Below are 20438 nucleotides of genomic sequence, written 5' to 3' on the forward strand. Positions count from 1 at the left end.
CGAAAAGGAGGGGGAAAAGGGGGGACAAGAAGCAATGGGCTTAAATTGCAGCAAGGACGGTTTAGGTTGGACATTAGGAAAAACTTCCTGTCAGGGTGGTTAAGCACTGGAATAAATTGCCTAGGGAGGTTGTGGAATCTCCATCACTGGAGATTTTTCAGAGCAGGTTGGACAAACACCCGTCAGGGATGGTCCAGATAATACTTGGTCCTGCCATGAGTGCAGGGGAATGGACTAGATGACCTCTCGAGGTCCCTTCCAGTCCTACGATTCTATGAGTCTGTGTGTTACTTAGCACAGGGCCCTGGAAAACCTACCGCTTAGGGCCAGCCCACCTATTGGAGCTGTTTACCTTTAAAGGGATGGTGGAGGTAAAGAGAGTGCGGAGAGTGCAAACAGCACAGGCAAGCAGCCCTAGTCCCTGAGAGGGCACTAGCCAGGCTCCGGGCTGGGAACACAGGTTCTGCCTCAGTTTACATAAGGGGGTCTTCTGTGTTTTCTATATGCAGCATGATGTGGGAGAGAATCAGAACCAGCAGCTTTGCTCCCTGGGCTTGGAGGTTGGAAGAGGAACCCAGCTCGTCCGACCTCCTGCGTAACACAAACCATAGAATGTCCCGCAGAGAATTCTGGGAGCCGATATTTTAGAGAAACGTCCAATTGTGATTTAAAAATTGCCAGTGATGGAGACTCCACCGCGATCCTGGGTAAATCGTTCCAGTGGTTAATTACTCTCACAGTTAAAAAACATTACACCCTATCTCGAGTCTGAATCCAGTGCTAGGCCAGGGATTAAATAAAAACCAAAATTATTATTTGATTTGGTCTTGAAACTCCCAAAAGTCTGGTTTTCTGGAGTTTTTAAAACAAGGGGAGTGTTTAAAAGATTGCTCTAACTAAACATTATTTTAGTGTGACTTTACCTGGCTGATTAACCAGTTAATGAATTACTAGTTTCATTTGCCTCCCGGAAAGGGACAAACAGCTCAGCTGGAACTGGAAAAATCCAGTGAAGGATCCTGCAGAATTGGGAAAAACAACCCCTTTTATACTGGGCAGGCAGGATTCGCCTGCACCTGGACAGCAGTAATACAGCGGGAGTCAGAGCCTCCACTTGCTGGTCCCCCCCAAGATCCCAATACTATTGATTATCTGACAGCGAGGCCTCGTGGCTGTGACTGAGATATGGTGCTAGGATGTACGGATATATAGTAAGAGACAGTCCCAAGAGCTTGCAATTCAAAGCATCGGCTCCTTTCATACAGGAAGAGGGGAAATCTCCAGACCTGACATTTTTCATCTTCACTGGGACCTTTAAAGGGCATTCACCTCTTTTCTGAATTCTTACTGTCTATGGAATCGCCATGGGGGTCTGGCCTTTGAGAAACAGAGTCCAGGAGGGTTATGGCAAAAGAAAGCCTGAGGTCTCGGCACGCAGAAGAGAGATTTCTTCTCTGGGGTTAAAGCTGTATCCTCCAGGTGGGGTTTCCACTCCGGAGTCGATGAGCACAGGTAGCAGCAGCCGCGTGGTCCCCTTTCGTGTCGTGGCCCTTGTCCCGCTCACCGTGGCACCCAGACATGAAGCCGTCGGTTCCTTGGGGGCCAGCAGAATCGCTGCTCACTTTCCGCCCTCTCCTTTCCAGAGGACGGTGAACCCGGTGCATGGGAACTTCATTTTTAGCTCTTGCTCAAGCTGGGGAGAAAAACACAGGGATGAAACCCACACGGCATGAGGATAGCGCTAAAACAGTGCCCCCACGTCCCAACCCCGCTCTGCGGCAGCAGCGCCAGGCCGGAGGGGTGTGGGAATCCCCCCAGCGGCTTCCGACCACGTCCCTGGCAGAAGCTGTGAGATGAGGGAAGCCCTCCCCACACCCAGCATGCCTCAACCCCTTCCCCGGCAGAAGCCGCGGGGTGGCAGGGAAAGACCCTGCACCCGACCCCACTCTCTGGCAGAAGCGCTGGGTGGACGGGAGAAGCCCCAGCGCCCTGACCCTGGTCCTCTGCAGAAGTGCAGGAGGTGGGGAAGCCTCAGCACGCAGAGCCCCACTGCAGCCCCAGGACTGGAGGAGCTCTCACCCCCCAGGACAGGGCTTCTCCAGTCTCGGGGCTGCAGTGGGGAGAGGCAGAGTGGGGGGGTCCCTGGGGGGGCCCCGGGGAAGGGGCAGAAAGGGGTGGGGTTGTGGGCGGAGCCGCAGGCGGAAGGGGTGGGGAGGGGCCCCCCACTTGCTCTGGCCCAGGATCCCAGGAACCCTTAATCCTCCTCTGGACCATGGTCTGCATCTTCTCACAGTGCCAGCCCCAACGATTCAACCTTTGGCAGCCTGCGTGGGCATTCTGTGGGAGAGCTGTCAGATTTCACAAATCTCACCTTGGACAAAACCATAGCCCTGACCTGGGGCTCGCTGAGGTTCAGGTGAGTGGTCAGTCCCAGCGACAGGAAGAGGCGAGCATCAGCTAGGCACGGAGAGAGCAAAATATTATTAGGTTACCAATAATTTCCGTTCCAGTAGCATCTAGACGCCCCCACCAAGATCAGAGCCCAATGGCGCTAGGTGCTGTACATACTTATTGGACGAGAACGAGCCTGCCCCAAATCTAAATAGAGAAGAGCATTGTACAGATGGGGAACTGAGGCACAGAGAGACTCAGGGTACGTCTGCACTGTGCCAGCTGACTCGGGCTCGCGGAGCTCAGGCTAAGGGGCTGTGCAGTGTAGACAGGCTTGGGCTGCACCTCACGGGGCCAGCTGCGGGTGTCTAACTGCAGTGTAGACAGACCCCGCGTAGCTTGCCCAAGGGAACACAGGGAGTCTGCAGCAGAGCCGGGAACTGAAGCCAGCCCGATGCCTTATCACGAGACCACCCTTCCTCTCATTTCTAATCCCTAAGCCAACCGTTTAGGCCAGCTCTGCCCTTGATTCACAGGCTCTGTGTGTCACTGTCTGTCATGCCCATGGCAGCAGGTGAGGACTCCGGGGACTCCTGGACCAATCCCTCGAAAGCGATTGTACCGGAACGCCCTTCCAGCTCCCCAAAGACAGGCCGGAACAGCAAGCTGGACATTGAGCTCCAGCCCTGGTCCATGGTCCTTCGCCGGGAATCCCCGGAGATCCCGGCTGGAGAACAGACCTCCTTGTGCTTAGAAAGCAGGAGATGAGTTCTCTGAATTTATAGCACAGCTGATCTAGGGGAGGGGGATTAAAAACTACAAACCACAAAGGCACCTGTGGAACGTCGGGCTTGTCAGGGGTGAAACACTCGCTGCCAGATCTCCCATAGCTGGGGGGAGAGGAATCAGCAGGGGGCAGGGCTGGTGGGCCTGCGACTACCCAGATCCACGAGCCGTTCAAGAGCAGAGGCTCCAGGGATGCAGCAGTTGCCGTGGCGTGGCCTGGCAAGAGGATCCCTTTCCCATCGGTTGCCAGCACACAGCCCGGCCACTCAAGCAGGGATGAGTATTTGCCCCAAGCAGTTACAGCCCTTACTTGGGTTGGCAGCTGGAGGATGGCAGGTGGGTAGCGCTGTCGTCTGCTTTTCCATCGGGACATCTGGGACCCAGGGCAGGGCAGTGGAGTTAGGGTTAGCAGCAGATCCCGTGGCTGTTTAAAAGAAAGTTGGCATCAGTGCAATCTGCAGTGGTGTGCAGATACTGTGCTGGCTGCAATGTGGGGAGCCCAGCTCCGAAACGCCAAACATTTTACTTCTTCTATAGGTCCTATCTCTGAGGAAAGAACCAGCATAAACCTTCCATTTCTTCCTCGGCATCTGATACCTCCACCTCCCTGTGACGCTGCACTCCATAATGTTTTATGGAAATATGCTAATGAGCGTAAATCTGATATAACTGGAATATGCTTCATGCAAAAGGTCTCTTGTAAGGTATCATTACAAAGCTTATGATCTACTGAGTGTGGTCATCCTATTTGTATGTATGTATCATTCTTGTATCTGAAGCTAGAAATATAAAGTATAACTCTGAGGTCCTATTGTAATTATGCAAAGTGTGGGCCATTGGTGATGGTTTACTTGCAAGCCTTCCTGTGTTCATGTAAGACAGCCCAGGAATAATGGTGGAATCCATCTTAAACCTGGTGCTTTTCCATTTAGAAGGAGGGGTGAGGATCCAGAGAGACAAAATATTCCCGCCTTGTGCCAAAGCTATAAAACGGAGTGGAACAGAACAAAGGAAGCTGCCAGTCATGAGAAAACACCTGAGCTGGAACTAACAAGGACTGTGCCGGGGAAAAGATTGGGCCCAGAGTAGGAAGGAGTCTAGTCTGTGAAAGAACCTTATTGGAACATCTCTGAGGGTGAGATTTTACCTGTAAATAGTTTCTTAATGTATTAGGCTTAGACTTGCGTGTTTTGTTTTATTTTTCTTGGTAACTTACTTTGTTTTGTCTGTTATTACTTGAAATCACATAAATCCTACTTGTTATACTTAATAAAATCACTTTTGTTTATTAGTAAACCCAGAGTAAGTGATTAATACCTGGGGGAGCAAACAGCTGTGCATATCTATCAGTGTTATAGAGGGCAGATAATTTATGAGTTTACCCTGTATAAGCTTTATACAGAGTAAAATGGATTTATTTGGGGTTTGAATCCCATTGGGAACTGGGTGTTTGGGTGCTGGAGATTGGTGATCTGCTGAGCAGTTTTTGGTTAAAGTCTGCAGCTTTGGGGGCATGGGCCAGACCCTGGGTCTGGGTTGCAGCAGGCTAGCGTGGCTGGCTCAACAAGGCAGGGTTCTGGAGTCCCAAGCAGGCAGGGAAAACGGGCTCAGAGGTAAATTCAGCACATCAGGTGACTGTCCCAAAGGGATCTCTGTGACCAAACCCATCACACTCACTGAGTTTCCCCTCTCTGCAACAGAGCTTGTCTACATGCAGTTATTCCTGCTTAACTCCATGTGTGGATGCTCTTATTCCAGAATAATAATACATTCTTTGAAAGTGGATTAAGCTACTTGGGAATAAGACACTCTGATTCTGGAATAAGAGTGTCCACACAGGGAATTAATCAGGAATAGTTAACCTGCTTTAAATTTTCACCCTAGTTTATTCTGCATTCATTTTCGTGAGTAGACAAACCTATATAGACAATGTGTTTTTCAGGGTTATAATCTGTGATGGAATGTAATAAACTATAGCTAAAATGTAGGACACTTGTAAAGTGGGTGGCATGCCACCCCCACACCCCCCAGTGGCTGGGTCACCTAAAGGATAACAACCTACTACTGCTGCCAGCTAATGGAGTTATTCCTTTACCTCAAGTGGACGAGGTTTGTGTTCTGTTGTGGACAGTTCAGAGTTCAAACCTTGCTGATGACCGGTGGTGGTGGAGTGTTACACACACCTTCCATCTCTCAAACCATATTAGTAATCAAATAATAAAGGTCATTAAAATTGACAAAACTCTGTACAAAGAACCCATGCCCAGATGGGGGTACACGCATCCATCTTGCTATATACTATAGGGGAGTCTTTATTCATTGGAACTTGTATGATGATGATTTTTCAGAAAATAAATTAATTCCTAGATTCCTCCCTTGCTTCTCCGACATCATCCCTTGTGATGCTGGGTTCCCACTTCACACGCTCTGCCATTCCCGGCCTGGAACCATTTATCCACAGCACAACATGTCCTTGTCTGGGTTCACCCAAGCCCTCACCTAGCACATCAACGTGCTCCCTTGTTATTGGTGGCTAACAAGGCCCTGGAGTGGTTACATTTCAAATGCTTGGTTTGCTTTTTCACAGCACACCAGCTTTTCAGAAATCGTGCGCCCAGGCCAAGGGCGGCTCTAGGTATTTTGCCGCCCCAAGCACGGCAGGCAGGCTGCGTTCAGCGGCTTCCCTGCGGGAGGTTCCCGGTCCCACGGATTCGGCGGCAGCCTGTGGGAGGTCCACCAAAGCCGCGGGACCAGCGGACCCTCCGCAGGCATGCCGCCGAAGGCACCCTGCCTGCCGCCTTCACGGCGCCGGCAGAGCGCCCCCCGCAGCATGCCGCCCCAAGCACACGCTTGGCGTGCTGGGGCCTGGAGCCGGCCCTGGCCCAGGCAAACACCCCAGATACCTTCTGTGCCTCTTCCCGCAGCAGCAACCTCAGCTCCACTGGACAAGGCGAGGAGGTTGAAATTCGCTCCTCTGCACAGGGCTCCTGAACCACATAAAGCCCACTGAGATCTATTGAAAAGCCCTAAGTGGAACCTAGGCCGTGTCACGGCCCTTCTGCCAAGGATGAATTTCATCCTGCAGGAATACAGGGGACTATTTACACTGATTCCATATTGAAGGCCCTTTGTTGTGCTAGCAGCGGGAGCAGGGGTGGTGGGCAAAAGGCGTGGAGTTGTAGTGTGTGGTGCTATTGCCTGGTGGGATGAGCTCTACGTATAGCTGTGAGCCTGGGGCCAGGGCTTGAAATGGCTTGTGCAGTTGTTTGAAAAACAGACTCCCACTGGTGCTGGCTACAGAGAAACCCGTATTCCATCTGATCGGTACCAAGGGCAAAGCACAAACCCATACTGCTATTTCAGCTCAGGAAATCCCAGCCACCGCTGACGCCCATGGACACGGGGAAGCTGGTATTTCTGCCAAACGCTGAGTGCCGCATTCCAGAGACAGGCTGCGAAGGCTGGCCACGAATCTTGGCACAGCACCTCCCTTACACATGCGGAAGCTGTAGCACTTACTTGGAGCTGCACTGAAGTTCTGAGTTGCTGGAGTGCTCGGTGCAGCTGGGAACGTAGCCGTCGTGTTTCCAGCTGGGACGGTGGTAGCACGGACTGTTCGCGGAACCTCTGTTGCTGCAGCGGTGCTGAAGGCGGTTGTGGTATTAGCTGTTGTGCTGGTGACGAGTGTCTCTGCCACGGTGCTCGCTGAAGTTCCCCTTTCTGCTGCCGTGCTGCGAGGAGCTGGCGCTGTGCTCTCGCTTGTTGCAGTACTCGACACATCAGCGGGGCTGTCGGACGCCGGGGTGGCTTCTGTGCTGGAGCCCACTGTGGATGCTGTTTCCGTCGGGGACGTGGTGACAGACGTTGGTGCGGTGGTCTGAACAGCCGTGGTAGTCACGCTCGGTGTGGTGAGGGTGACAAGCACTGAAGGGCTGGGTTCTGTCGCTGTGGGGACATCCCCTTGAGTTGTGGTTCTGTTTGGCATGGCGACAACAGAGGCTGTTGTGAGTGTCTCTCTTCCTGCAGTAGTCTCCAGGTGTGCGACGGTTGTTGGAGCTGCTGCGGTGGTTTCTCCTGCGCTGGTCAGAGTTGCCATGGGTGTCGTGTCAGCTGGCGTGGGGACATCCTGGCTTGCTGTGGTCGAGGTCACTGTCTTTGTGGTTCCTAGGGGTGGGGTGATGTCAGGAGTGGCTCTGGTGGTCTCTGCTGCCGAGCTGGTGTCCAGTAAAGCTGAGGTTGCATTTGGTGTGGATTGCACTATAGGTGTAGTCAGAGCCGCTGAGGGGGTATCCGGTGCGGTTGTGTTTGTCCCTGCTGCCATAGACCCAGATACAGCTGCTGTAGAGAAGGGATAGGCTCAGGGCCAGCTCTAACATTTTTGCTGCCTCAAGCAAAATAAAAAGAGCGTCGCCCCGCCCCCGTGAGTGTCGCCCTGCCCCCGCGAGCTCTGCGTCGCCGAACCCCTCCCCGAGCGTCGCATCGCCCAAGTCCCAAACCCCCCGAGCACCGCACCGCGCCACCCACGTCCCCGACCCCCCGAGCTCCGCGCCACCCAAGTCCCCGCCCCCACGAGTGCCGCGCCGACCAAGCCCCGTCCCTCCCCACCCCCACAGGGCCACCCGGCCAAACCAAAGAAACCCAAAAACAAACCCCGAGCACCGCCCCATCCCAAGGTGCCGCCCCAAGCACGTGCTTGGTAGGCTGGTGTCTGGAGCCGGCCCTGGTACCAAGGGGAAAGCACGAACCCAACCACTATTTCAGCTCAGGAAATCCCAGCCACCCCTGACGCCCATGGACACGGGGAAGCTGGTATTTCTGCCCAACGCTGAGTGCCGCATTCCAGAGACAGGCTGCGCAGGCTGCACTCCAGGCCTGACCTCGGGCCGAAGGCGGCTGTTGGTGTGGGCCATTTGCAATGCCTGGTCGCCCACGGCGCAGGATTGCATTGGTACCTGATGTGGTGCTGACGCAATTGGGTCTTTCCTGCGTAGACTGAGCCACGCCACGTTCCAATGAAACCCTGACATCCTGTATTCAAATACTGATTCCTTCAGTCCTGGTTCCCTCCCAGCCCAGTCCCACCGCTAACCTCTTGCTCCATCCCTGCCTCCCTCTCGCAGACGGCTGGCCACGAATCTTGGCACAGCACCTCCCTTACACATGCGGAAGCTGTAGCACTTACTTGGAGCTGCACTGAAGTTCTGAGTTGCTGGAGTGCTCGCTGCAGCTGGGAACGTAGCCGTCGTGTTTCCAGCTGGGAGGGTGGTAGCACGGACTGTTCGTGGAACCTCTGTTGCTGCAGTGGTGCTGACGGCGGTTGTGGTATTAGCTGTTGTGCTGGTGACGAGTGTCTCTGCCATGGTGCTCGCTGAAGTTCCCCGTTCTGCTGCCGTGGTGCGAGGAGCTGGGGCTGTGCTCTCGCTTGTTGCAGTACTCGACACATCAGCGGGACTGTCGGACGCCAGGGTGGCTTCTGTGCTGGAGCCCACTGTGGATGCTGTTTCCGTCGGGGACGTGGTGACAGACGTTGGTGCGGTGGTCTGAACAGCCGTGGTAGTCACGCTCGGTGTGGTGAGGGTGACAAGCACTGAAGGGATGGGTTCTGTCGCTGTGGGGACATCCCCTTGAGTTGTGGTTGTGTTTGGCATGGCGACAACAGAGGCTGTTGTGAAAGTCTCTCTTCCTGCAGTAGTCTCCAGGTGTGCGGTGGTTGTTGGAGCTGCTGCGGTGGTTTCTCCTGCGCTGGTCAGAGTTGCCATGGGTGTCGTGTCAGCTGGCGTGGGGACATCCTGGCTTGCTGTGGTCGAGGTCACTGTCTTTGTGGTTCCTAGGGGTGGGGTGATATCTGGGGTGGCTCTGGTGGTCTCTGCTGCCGAGCTGGTGTCCAGTAAAGCTGGGGTTGTATTTGGTATGGATTGTACTATAGGTGTAGTTAGAGCCGGTGAGCGGGTATCTTGTGCGGTTGTGTTTGTCCCTGCTGCCATCGACCTAGATACAGCTGCTGTAGAGAAGGGATAGGCTCAGGGCCGGCTCTAACATTTTTGCTGCCTCAAGCAAAAAAAAAAAAGAGCGTCGCCCTGCCCCGCCCCCACGAGCTCTGCGTCGCCGAACCCGTCCCTGACCGTCGCGTCACCCAAGTCCCCGACCCCCCAAGCATTGCGTCGCACCGCCCAAGCCCCCCGCCCCACCTGAGCACCGCGCCACCCACGTCCCCGCCCTCCCGAGCGCCGCGCCGTCCAAGCCCCGTCCCTCCCCACCCCCACAGGGCCGCCCGGCCAAACCAAAAAAACCCAAAAACAAACCCCGAGCACCGCCCCATCCCAAGGTGCCGCCCCAAGCACATGCTTGGTAGGCTGGTGCCTGGAACCGGCCCTGGTACCAAGGGGAAAGCACCAACCCATACCACTATTTCAGCTCAGGAAATCCCAGCCACCCCTGACGCCCATGGACACGGGGAAGCTGGTATTTCTGCCAAACGCTGAGTGCCGCATTCCAGAGACAGGCTGTGCAGGCTGCACTCAGGGCCCGACCTTGGGCCGAAGGCGGCTGTTGGTGTGGGCAATTTGCAATGCCTGGTCGCCCACGGCGCAGGATTGCATTAGTACCTGATGTGGTGCTGACGCAATTGGGTCTTTCCTGCGTAGACTGAGTCACGCCACTTTCCAGTGAAGCCCTGACATCCTGTATTCAAATACTGATTCCTTCAGTCCTGGTTCCCTCCCGGCCCAGTCCCACCGCTAACCTCTTGCTCCAACCCTGCCTCCCTCTCGCAGACGGCTGGCCACGAATCTTGGCACAGCACCTCCCTTACACATGCGGAAGCTGTAGCACTTACTTGGAGCTGCACTGAAGTTCTGAGTTGCTGGAGTGCTCGGTGCAGCTGGGAACGTAGCCGTCGTGTTTCCAGCTGGGACGGTGGTAGCACGGACTGTTCGCGGAACCTCTGTTGCTGCAGCGGTGCTGACGGCGGTTGTGGTATTTGCTGTTGTGCTGGTGACGAGTGTCTCTGCCACGGTGCTCGCTGAAGTTCCCCGTTCTGCTGCCGTGGTGCGAGGAGCTGGGGCTGTGCTCTCGCTTGTTGCAGTACTCGACACATCAGCGGGACTGTCGGACGCCAGGGTGGCTTCTGTGCTGGAGCCCACTGTGGATGCTGTTTCCGTCGGGGACGTGGTGACAGACGTTGGTGTGGTGGTCTGAACAGCCGTGGTAGTCACGCTCGGTGTGGTGAGGGTGACAAGCACTGAAGGGATGGTTTCTGTTGCTGTGGGGACATCCCCTTGAGTTGTGGTTGTGTTTGGCATGGCGACAACAGAGGCTGTTGTGAGTGTCTCTCTTCCTGCAGTAGTCTCCAGGTGTGCGGTGGTTGTTGGAGCTGCTGCGGTGGTTTCTCCTGCGCTGGTCAGAGTTGCCATGGGTGTCGTGTCAGCTGGCGTGGGGACATCCTGGCTTGCTGTGGTCGAGGTCACTGTCTTTGTGGTTCCTAGGGGTGGGGTGATGTCAGGAGTGGCTCTGGTGGTCTCTGCTGCCGAGCTGGTGTCCAGTAAAGCTGGGGTTGCATTTGGTGTGGATTGTACTCTAGGTGTAGTTAGAGCCGCTGAGGGGGTATCTTGTGCGGTTGTGTTTGTCCCTGCTGCCATCGACCCAGATACAGCTGCTGTAGAGAAGGGATAGGCTCAGGGCCGGCTCTAACATTTTTGCTGCCCCAAATGAAAAAAAAAGAGCGCTGCCCTGCCCCCGTGAGCGTCGCCCCGCCCTGCCCCCACGAGCGCTGTGTCGCTGAACACGTCCCCGAGCGTCGCGTCACCCACGTCCCCGACCCCCCGAGCGTCGCGTTGCGCCGCCTAAGCCCCCCGCCCTTCCGAGCAGCGCACCGCACCACCCACGTCCCCGCCCTCCCAAGCGCCGCGCCGTCCAAGCCCCGTCCCTCCCATCCCCTCTCCCCCAGGGCCGCCCGGCCAAACCAAAAAACCCAAAAACAAACCCCGAGCACTGCCCCATCCCAAGGTGCCGCCCCAAGCAGGTGCTTGGTAGGCTGGTGTCTGGAGCCGGCCCTGGTACCAAGGTGAAAGCACCAACCCATACCACTATTTCAGCTCAGGAAATCCCAGCCACCCCTGACGCCCATGGACACGGGGAAGCTGGTATTTCTGCCAAACGCTGAGTGCCGCATTCCAGAGACAGGCTGCGCAGGCTGGCCACGAATCTTGGCACAGCACCTCCCTTACACATGCGGAAGCTGTAGCACTTACTTGGAGCTGCACTGAAGTTCTGAGTTGCTGGAGTGCTCGGTGCAGCTGGGAACGTAGCCGTCGTGTTTCCAGCTGGGACGGTGGTAGCACGGACTGTTCGCGGAACCTCTGTTGCTGCAGCGGTGCTGACGGCGGTTGTGGTATTAGCTGTTGTGCTGGTGACGAGTGTCTCTGCCACGGTGCTCGCTGAAGTTCCCCGTTCTGCTGCCGTGGTGCGAGGAGCTGGGGCTGTGCTCTCGCTTGTTGCAGTACTCGACACATCAGTGGGACTGTCGGCCACCACTGTTTGCTGTGTCTCAGCTGGGCTGTTGGTCACAAGCAGAGTTAGAAACACGGCTGTCTCTGCAGCAGTGGCTGTACCTGTGATTCCAGCTGGCTCGGCGGGGGAGTGCGCTGCAGAGGTGGTGCCTGGCATCGCTGGACTTTGGGCAGTGGAGGGCCTGGTACCCACAGCAGTTGTCGGGGGTGGGGTGGTGGTGGCAGGGTTTCCTATCACCTCCGTCGCTGGAGAAGCTGAGCGAATAAAAACAGCAGGAGCCATGAGTGGGGAGGTGAGCGTGAAATTTACACCAACACTATAGGTCATAATGCTGGGCTTCTGTCACTCTCCAGGCCCTTGGAAAGGTGGGTCAGTATTGCGATCAGCCAGCAGATGATGCCTAAATGCGAGCTGCCCAGCCCCGGAGGCTCAGCGGCCAAGGGGGCCAGAAGCTGGAGGATTTCTGGGTGCGGGTGTCCGTGAGAACAGGACTGCGATGGAGGCTACTAGACGGGGACGGGCGGGGAACACTTTGGTCTCAGACTCGTGGGTGTCCCAAGCGAAGGGCCGAGGAGCCCAGGAGCAGTGCCCCACCAGTATCTGTGCTGTTGTGGGAGGTATCGATGTCCCAGCTTTGTTTGAAATATAAATATTAGGATAATATTCATCTGTTCCAGAGCAGAAGATTCACATGAGCAGGACCAGGGTCTGGGGCTGAGCGGGGGCAGAGTCTGGGGCGGAGTGGGGGTGGGCAGGGCCTCAGGGGGAGGAGCCTGAGTAGGGGCGGAGCCATGTCCCGGCACTGGGGGAGTTTCTGCCGCTCATGCCAGCCTCCCCAAATGCTGGCGCATGCGCCGCACATGTTTGGTGCATCATTTTAGAGAAAGGGAGCGTGTATGAAACCTATACCACAGGCAGTTTTTAATTGAAGGCTGCTCTCCCCAAGGTCTGCTGCACAGACTGGTAAATAAATAAATACATAAACTGGTGCTACATCTAGGGTGTCACATCAGCCAACAGAAGGAGCCCTTTGACCTGTTACTCCCCCCACCCCTCCCCGTGCCTCAGTTTCCCCATCTGTAAAATGGGGGTGGTGATACTGACCTTCTTTGTAAAGTTCAAAAGTGCTACAGGTTATTATGATGATGAATTAAAGAAACTGGGCCTGCCTTGCCTCTCACCATTATATCAGTGTTAATTAAGAGTGACTCCATTAAAGTCGATGGACCTGCGCTGGTGTCAAACCTGTGAGACTGAGCAGAGACTCAGACTCGCTGTTTTTAATTAACATAAATAACTACGATGTCAGATCAACCGACAGCTCTTCCTTCCTCCTCAATGTGACGGGCTCCCTTAGAATGTACTAGCAAGCTCCTGTTTAAGTTATCCCTTTGGCTCAGAAACAGAAAGGAAATGGAGGGAGAAATTCGGTTTTCACAGCCACACTGATGGATCTCGGCTCTGATGTTCTACCCTCGTGAGCCTAGGTCCGATCGCATGTCCAGGGTGTAACACCACAGATTGCCGTGGAATTACTCCAGAATTACCCTGGGAGGTCAGAATCGGCCCCTGCCCCCGTGCAGAAAGCCCTGAAGAGGATGGCAGTAGGATACATGTAAAGGAAGTAATGGCCATGTCAGCAGACAGAGAGATTGACGGCGTTGTAGGGCCTTTATTCTAATATTCCAGTGCAAGGTGAGTGATATTCCAGACACTCATAGTCCTGCATCCTGGCCTGGCCTCTCTGTTTTCCATCCCACCCGAGCTTCTCTTGTAGTTAATTACATGTTGCCTCCTTCAGCTTGTGCGAAGGAACCAGTAAAAGCCAATTTCTCAATGAATAAACAAACGAACAGGCAGCACTTTGTCTCTAGAGTGGTTCATCGGCAAGCAGGGCAGAAAACAACCCCCCTGCAATGTGCAGAATTAATGTGCTCACTGAGCACCACAGTACAAATTACTCAATATCGTAACCACCCCGTTCCCTCCTGCCCCGCTGAGATAAAACAGGTAGCACAGACATGAGTCCCGCTTAGCCCTTACCAGCAGAGTTCGCTTGCAGGAGCCACCTCGAGTGCAGCAGAAAGCCCAGGAGCAAACCCAGCCCCCATGAACCTTGCCAGCCCATCTCAGCGCATCTGCGATACGTCCTGCTTGCACGGCCTAGGAACAGGAGTCTGTCTGCTCTGTGCTGGTAGTCGCCTGCTGGGAGCCCGCACCCTCTGTTTGCTTTAGCAACATGGTTTCCTGGTTCGCTTCACTTTCCTGGTTCACTTCAGGTGGATTTTTGTCCTGGCACCTGACCTGTAAAAGAATTGCTTTTTCATGAACCATGTCACGCCCTGCCATCAGGTGCAAATGCAATGCAACTGAGGGAAGAGGGAAGTTAGATTCACTTGTGCTTAGAGGTGCTAGGCCCAGGGGTGCTGTGGGTGCGGCCACACCCGCTGGCTTGAAGTGGTTTCCATCATATGCAGGGGTTACAATTTGGTTCAATGGCTCTCAGCACCCCCACTATACAAATTGTTCCAGCCCCCCTGCCTGGGCCCTGTCCCTTTAAGGACTGAAGGTCGGCTGAGGGAGCCAGGAGATAGTGCTGGCTGCAGCAGCAGGGTGTACGGTGCTTTGAAAGGACACCCGGCAGCAATGGGACTTGTTGGGTACTAAGTTTAATCAAACACCGGGTTTAAAACCATCCCTGATTTGGATGTAGCACCGACACCCCACGCAGGGCCCTCTCGAGCCATTCCCCAGCCGAATTTCCTTTACAAAGGGCTGAATGAAGAGAGGGATGAGTGACAGCCCCTCTCCGTGCAGAACTAATGAGCCATGGGGTGCGTTTCTGGACACATCAGTATCCCAGTATGTGCCCAGCCAGCGTGGCCAGTTACATGTGACTGCAGCAGCAGGGTGGGAGCCAGAAGACCTGGGTTCTTACCCGAATTCTGCTACCAAGGCCAAGTCTATGCTAAACGCTATTGCTGGCCTAATAATGTCAGTTTGGGTCTGGAATCTGACTTTTTGGTGACATTTTTAATATTGGCAAAAGCCCAAGTGCTGATGCAGCCATATCAGCATCAAGTCGTTGTGCCAATAGCGCTTATTTCGCTGTGTGCGCTACAGCAGCTCAAGCACTTTTTGGTCAGTATAAAAGCTGTGTCTGCACTAGAAAGGTTTGCTGGTGTGGACAAGACAGCTCACTGTGTGACCTCAGGCCTCGGTTTCCCCCTCTTCCAAGTGTTTTGAGCTCCTCAGCAGGGCTGGTTGAAAATTTTCGGTCAAACCTTTTCTTTGCTAGAAAATTGGGTCTGACTCAAAACAAATTTTCCCAGGTGTTGAGATGAGTTCCTGTCTGCATCCTATAAAACTTGCCCATACCAGTATTGCCCTGGCCTCTTCTTTTGTCATTCAGTGTTGAACGCATTCTAAAACAATATGCATTTCCTCACCTTTTGGGGGCAAAGCCAGACTTTAAGGCACCTGCTCCCCTACTTGGTGTAAACTTTGCTTGTGCCAATCAGAAACGAACACAAACAGGTTTTGGGCCCCGTCCCCTATGACACTTCTATGATGTCATAGTTGGTACTTTAGGCCTGCCTGCCATGTGCAGGCAGGGAGAGGGGAAAGAAAAACGAATCCTGTGTATCCTGTGTACACCCGTAACCGAGCCTGATCACTTCGAAGCCTCTCTCTCAGCTCACGTGTTTCAAACAGAGCTTCTACGTTTGCCGGTCGTTATGCATTGGTTTGTGTTTGTACGTATCAGTTATTACTAAATGCTGCATCTTTGTTTATAAATATTGTTAGTAGATATTTTAGTCATTGTGTGTTTTAAGTTTCATTAACTCTATTAGCTAATCATACTCTCCTCCCTTACCCCTTGTAATTATCCCCAATAAAACTTTAAATTGATTAATTTTAGTGTGTGTGTGTGTCTGCAGTTTGCATCGTGACCCACACTCTCCTTGCATCCCTTACCAATATAGTCTGTTGCCACGTGCAGCCTGGTAAATAACAGGCCTGCATTTTCTTTCGCCCCTGCGAGTCCGTGGCAATCTACACCAGGCAGGATCAATTTTCCTTGACAAAAACTTGCTGGGACACTGAAACATGTTGGCAGTTTTCAGCTGGAAATTATTTGGTTTTCAAAGGGTTTGGCCGAATATTTTCGGTTTGGGGCAGTTTTTGGCTGAGTATGGTTCCATGTTCAGTTGCCAAAATATTCCCCCAGTTTTGGTTTTCAAGTATTTTTCAACAAAAAAGTTTGAAAAATTTCATAGGGAATAAACCCACCAACTAAACACACACCGTATTTTCTGACCAGCTCTTGTCCTTGGATAAAAGGAGCAACATTCGTGCAAAATATTAGAGGGAGTTCAGAGAAACTCAGCAAAGGGACTGAAGGGACCAACTTATGGGGAAAGATTAGATCTGAGACCATGCCTCTATGACCGTCTTCTGCCAGCATAGCTATGTTGGGGTGATCTCCACCCCGAAAGCTATGCCAGCAGAAGTGCTTGGTGTAGACACACCTACTCTGGCAAAACTGTGCTTTTACTGGTCTAGCTTGTTTCACTTGGAGTGGGGTGGGGTGGAATAAGCTATGCCAGCAAAAACTCAGCTTTGCCGGTATAAGCTGCATCCGCATTGGAGTACTTTGGTGGTATAATATGCTGGTATAGCCACGCCAGCAAAACCCTGCTAGTGTGGACATGGCTTGAGCCTTGACAAGCATTGAAGGGAGTTAATGAGACTCAGGTACTTTGCGAAACCCATCCTAAAAGAATTTGCTGTTGGCTGATGGTTAAAGGGGAGGCGAGAGCCACCTTCCTGCGTCTGCAGGGCTAAACAGCAAGGAGAGAGAAGTGGGATAAAGCAGAGTGACGGAGGCCTGTGGCTGAACATCGTGTAGATTTCCAAGCTGGGTGTTAGACCATGGGAGAGCCAGCGAAGAGGGGGATGCCTTGTTTAGCCAGGACAAAGCAGGGAAGAGTCCTGCGTTGAGCAGGGTGGGGGCTTATTCAATAATTTGTGCTGTTTCCATCTCGAGTGTCCTTTTAAAAGGGGACATGGAGGAGTACGAGAGCCCCAGACAAAGTGCATGTGTGACACTGGCTTGGTACCCTTAATTCCAGTCACTTGATCACCCAGCTATCGGGCAATGCCTCTGACAGATGCTGCAGGCAGCTGTGGCTTCTCCACACACAAGGGGTGAGATCCTTAGCTGGCGTCACTCAGCACAGCTGCAGCGAAGTCAGTGTTGCTGCGATCTACGCCAGCTGAGGATCTGGCCCGGTGTTTTCCCTCTGCCTCCGTGTGATTCATCAATCAGGCCTGCTGGCAAACACCCCTGTAAACATTACAACGCTGCCAGTAATGGCTTGTTGCTCTGCCACAGGGATTAGCAGTAAGGATTGCAGTGGAGCGGCCTTGCAGCGCCACCCCGACTCCCCCTGCTCGGCTCTACCTTGCTCCCCTTCCCCCCGCTGCCCCCAGCGGGGCAGTCCTTATTCCGCAGCCTCAGGGGAGCTCAGCTTCCTGCCCCACTGTGGGCGCCGCACCCTGGGGAACCTGGCCCCAAGTGCGGGCCTGAGCCCTGGGGAACCCGACCCAGTGTGCGGGCGCTGAGCCCTGGGGAACCCGGCCCCGAGTGCGGGCGCTGAGCCCTGGGGAACCCGGCCCCGAGTGTGAGCGCTGAGCCCTGGGGAACCTGGCCCTGAGTGCGGGCGCCGAGCCCTGGGGAACCCAGTCCCGAGTGCGGGCGCCGAGCCCTGGGGAACCCAGTCCCGAGTGCGGGCGCCGAGCCCTGGGGAACCCAGTCCCGAGTGCGGGCGCTGAGCCCTGGGGAACCTGGCCCTGAGTGCGGGTGCTGAGCCCTGGGGAACCCAGTCCTGAGTGTGGGCGCTGAGCCCTGGGGAACCTGGCCCTGAGTGCGGGTGCTGAGCCCTGGGGAACCCAGTCCCGAGTGCGAGTGCTGAGCCCTGGGGAACCCGGCCCTGAGTGCGGGTGCTGAGCCCTGGGGAATCCGGTGCTGGGTTCTTTTGGGGACCTGTGCCCTGGGGTTCTTTCTGGGGGGCTCCGTGACTGCGGAAGCTGCAGGGCGCTGCCAGCAAAGCCAGCTGCAGCTTGTAGCTAACAGGTGAGCCCAGCCAGGTGACTTCCCCCCCAGGTGTTTTAGCGACATCACTTCCCCAGTGCCTCTCATGACTGAAAGCTGCAGTTGTGGCAAGAGCCGTTCCTTGCACAAGTTCCTCATTCCAACAGCTAATGACAATCAGCACTACACACGACATCTCCCTGGGCTGCTGGCACCACTTTCATGCTTCTGGCCCACAGGCAATCTGCAGCCGCTCCACACCTGTGGTTTTTTTTTCCTCCTCTATTTCCTCTTTCTGCTAGTCAGAGCCTGTAACACGCAAAGTGAGATGCATTGGGCACTCGCCCCATCAAGGTTAGTGGTGGAGGTCAGACAGCACCAAAGCGTCGGCATTGCAGGGACGTTTGGGTCTGGAAGCTGCTCCTCGCTTTGTGGCTGACCCGTCGCTACTGAATGGACTGAAAAGCCAATCTCTGACCATTCTGGAACTTTGGGGAATGTTCAGAACCTGCTGCAATTCATATGGGGAAACTGAGGCACACAGCAATGACGTGACTTGTCCAAGGTGATGCAGTGAGTCAGTAACAGAGCCGGGAATAGAACTCAGGAGTCCTGACCCCCACTTTCCTGCTCTAGCCCACGGAAAACAACCCTCCCGCCTTTTAAGGGCTCTCAGGTTCCTCACCGTAAGCACAAAATAATACGTACCCATAACAAAGCTGTATTTATGTTTGTGTGTATCCAGGACATAAGGTACGGCCCTTGGACAGGACAGATCTTCTCAATCCCTAAGAATTTTTCCCGGTGATGGTCACAACCTTCTTGGCATTTTTATAGCAGTGTCCGGCCCTGGCTCTCTCACCAAAGTGGGCCAGTGTCAGTCTCTCTAATGTCCAGCTAAGGAACTTGAGGCAGGGAGAAGTTGAGGGCAGCATTTTCAAGTGGCCTGTGATTTTGGGGTCTGATTTTTTAGGGTGTCCCTCCTCGGGTGTGACTGTCAGAGGTGCTGAGTGCCTGCAGCTCCCAATAGACGGTCAGGGGGACTGGGGCAGGTGCTCAGCCCCTCTGCAGATCAGGACCAGGATGTCATAAGGTGGTCACCAAAAACGGAGGCTCTCCAAATCAATGGCCGCTTAGGATCAAATTTGTCCAGTGGCTTTGCTCGGGGTCACACAGCCAGCAGGACCCAGAGCGCCTGCTACCACACCTGCCATCATGTTTGTATCAGTTGCAAGGGAAAGAAAAATCATAAGCACCTGGAGCTGGAGTTGGACTTGTCCTCTGGATGATGGAGTTTGGTACAGACTTGTGCCCCAGCCAGTAAGAAGAAAGTAGCACGGTCCAGAGAAATGAGAACCAACCGGCAGCAGGAGCTGCAGTTCCTCTGTCTGCCCTCAGAGCGTCTCTCTCACTCTTCCTTTCACTCTCCCAGCTCTTTCTCGGAGTTAGCCACCTGATTTCTCAGAAGTGAGCGGTGATTTGGGGATCCCTTCATTTCTGGGTGGTCAACCAAAGGCAACCTAAAGGTGGCCGGATTTTCTGAACCGTCTCCCTTTCAGATGTCCCAGGTTGGGCCCCCACAAACGGATGCACCCAAAATCGCTAGTTCTGTTAAACTGCAACCACCATAAATGCTCACTGCTCTGTTTTCAGACCCTACAGGCGGTGCCAAAAGCCAGGAAACCAAGGGCAAATGAAGCAAAAGGAAAAAAATTGTGGGTGCTCAGCACCCTCCAGCCACCTGCTGATCAGCTGTTCGGCGGCCCAACCCGTCACCTGTTCAGCGGGGGGCGGTGGGGGAGAGGGCAGAGTGGAGCATGCTGAGGAGGGGAGGCTCCGGCTCGCTCAGCCCGTCCCTGGCAGCAGGGCCTCCCTCTTGGCAGCTGAGCCCAGGCAGAGAGGCGGCCGAACATGCAGGGGGGGGGGAGGGGGAAGGGGCACAGGGAGAGAAGGACAGAGCCCCTCTTCCTTCCTGCCCCAGCAGGCCAAGCCCCCCCATGCATCATCTCTGTGTATGAGAGAAAATAAGCCCCCTAAAGACATCAGCTGTATCTTCCAGTTGACTCAAAATGGAGTTTAAACATTCAAAAATGAAAAAGAGAGAGAGAGATCTTGTGGGGTTTTTTTTGAAAATGCACCCAGTTTTCTGAGGTGTGAGTGGGAAATAAATCTCAGATTTTCTAAAGGAACGCTGTGGTTCTCTGGGTCTGTTTGATGAAGGTGCGGGGGGTGAGGGGGCTACATTTCTGTGCACATTAAAGGTTGACTTTTCAACCTGAAACAAGCTTGGCCTGCTCAGGGTGCATCAACAGTCTATAAAGGACACCCCAAGTGTTGCAGAAAACAGGTTAAATGATTGAATACGTGATACCATTACCAGTCGCTCAGTTATGTGGGAAGTGGTACAACCTCAAATGAAGGCATAGTCCCTTGACTTCAGTCGGTCTCAAAACTCTGGAGATGTTTTTCCATCGGTATCAGCATGCTGTTTGGTGTGAACTGAAAGCAGATCAAGCCATGACTGTTTTTTTGCAGACTAGGATTGCAGATAGCAGCTCTGAAAGCACTCGTTTGATGCTAACCTGATCATAGGGCAGAATCAAGAGAGCTATAACCAGTTTTGGTAGATGTGCGGAATGCTTCTCCTGTGAACCTC

At 54.1% G+C, this 20438-nt stretch overlaps 1 protein-coding gene across 5 annotated transcripts; it reads right to left on the reverse strand.

The window, feature by feature from the left end:
- Window positions 1-230: 230 nt before the first annotated feature.
- LOC120371245 (mucin-5AC-like) lies at window positions 231-15194 on the reverse strand. Of its 5 annotated transcripts, none has more exons than XM_039486818.1 (9): window positions 15135-15194; window positions 13729-13989; window positions 11686-11939; window positions 10013-10271; window positions 8360-9178; window positions 6697-7515; window positions 3488-3601; window positions 2372-2457; window positions 231-1693 (listed from the first exon to the last, which is right to left on the reverse strand). In XM_039486818.1, exons 2-9 carry the CDS (start codon window positions 13811-13813, stop codon window positions 1619-1621), a joined length of 2511 nt encoding a protein of 836 aa, XP_039342752.1. In that variant the 5' UTR covers window positions 13814-13989; window positions 15135-15194; the 3' UTR covers window positions 231-1618. The 5 variants fall into 5 exon arrangements, with proteins under 5 accessions (XP_039342752.1, XP_039342750.1, XP_039342749.1 ...); XM_039486816.1 differs by having other exon boundaries at window positions 10013-10828; window positions 11427-11939; XM_039486815.1 differs by having other exon boundaries at window positions 8360-9175; window positions 10013-10831; window positions 11427-11939.
- Between the last annotated feature and the right edge of the window lie 5244 nt (window positions 15195-20438).

This window comes from Mauremys reevesii, linkage group 9 (assembly GCF_016161935.1).
Source record: "Mauremys reevesii isolate NIE-2019 linkage group 9, ASM1616193v1, whole genome shotgun sequence".
Lineage (NCBI taxonomy): Eukaryota > Metazoa > Chordata > Testudines > Geoemydidae > Mauremys > Mauremys reevesii.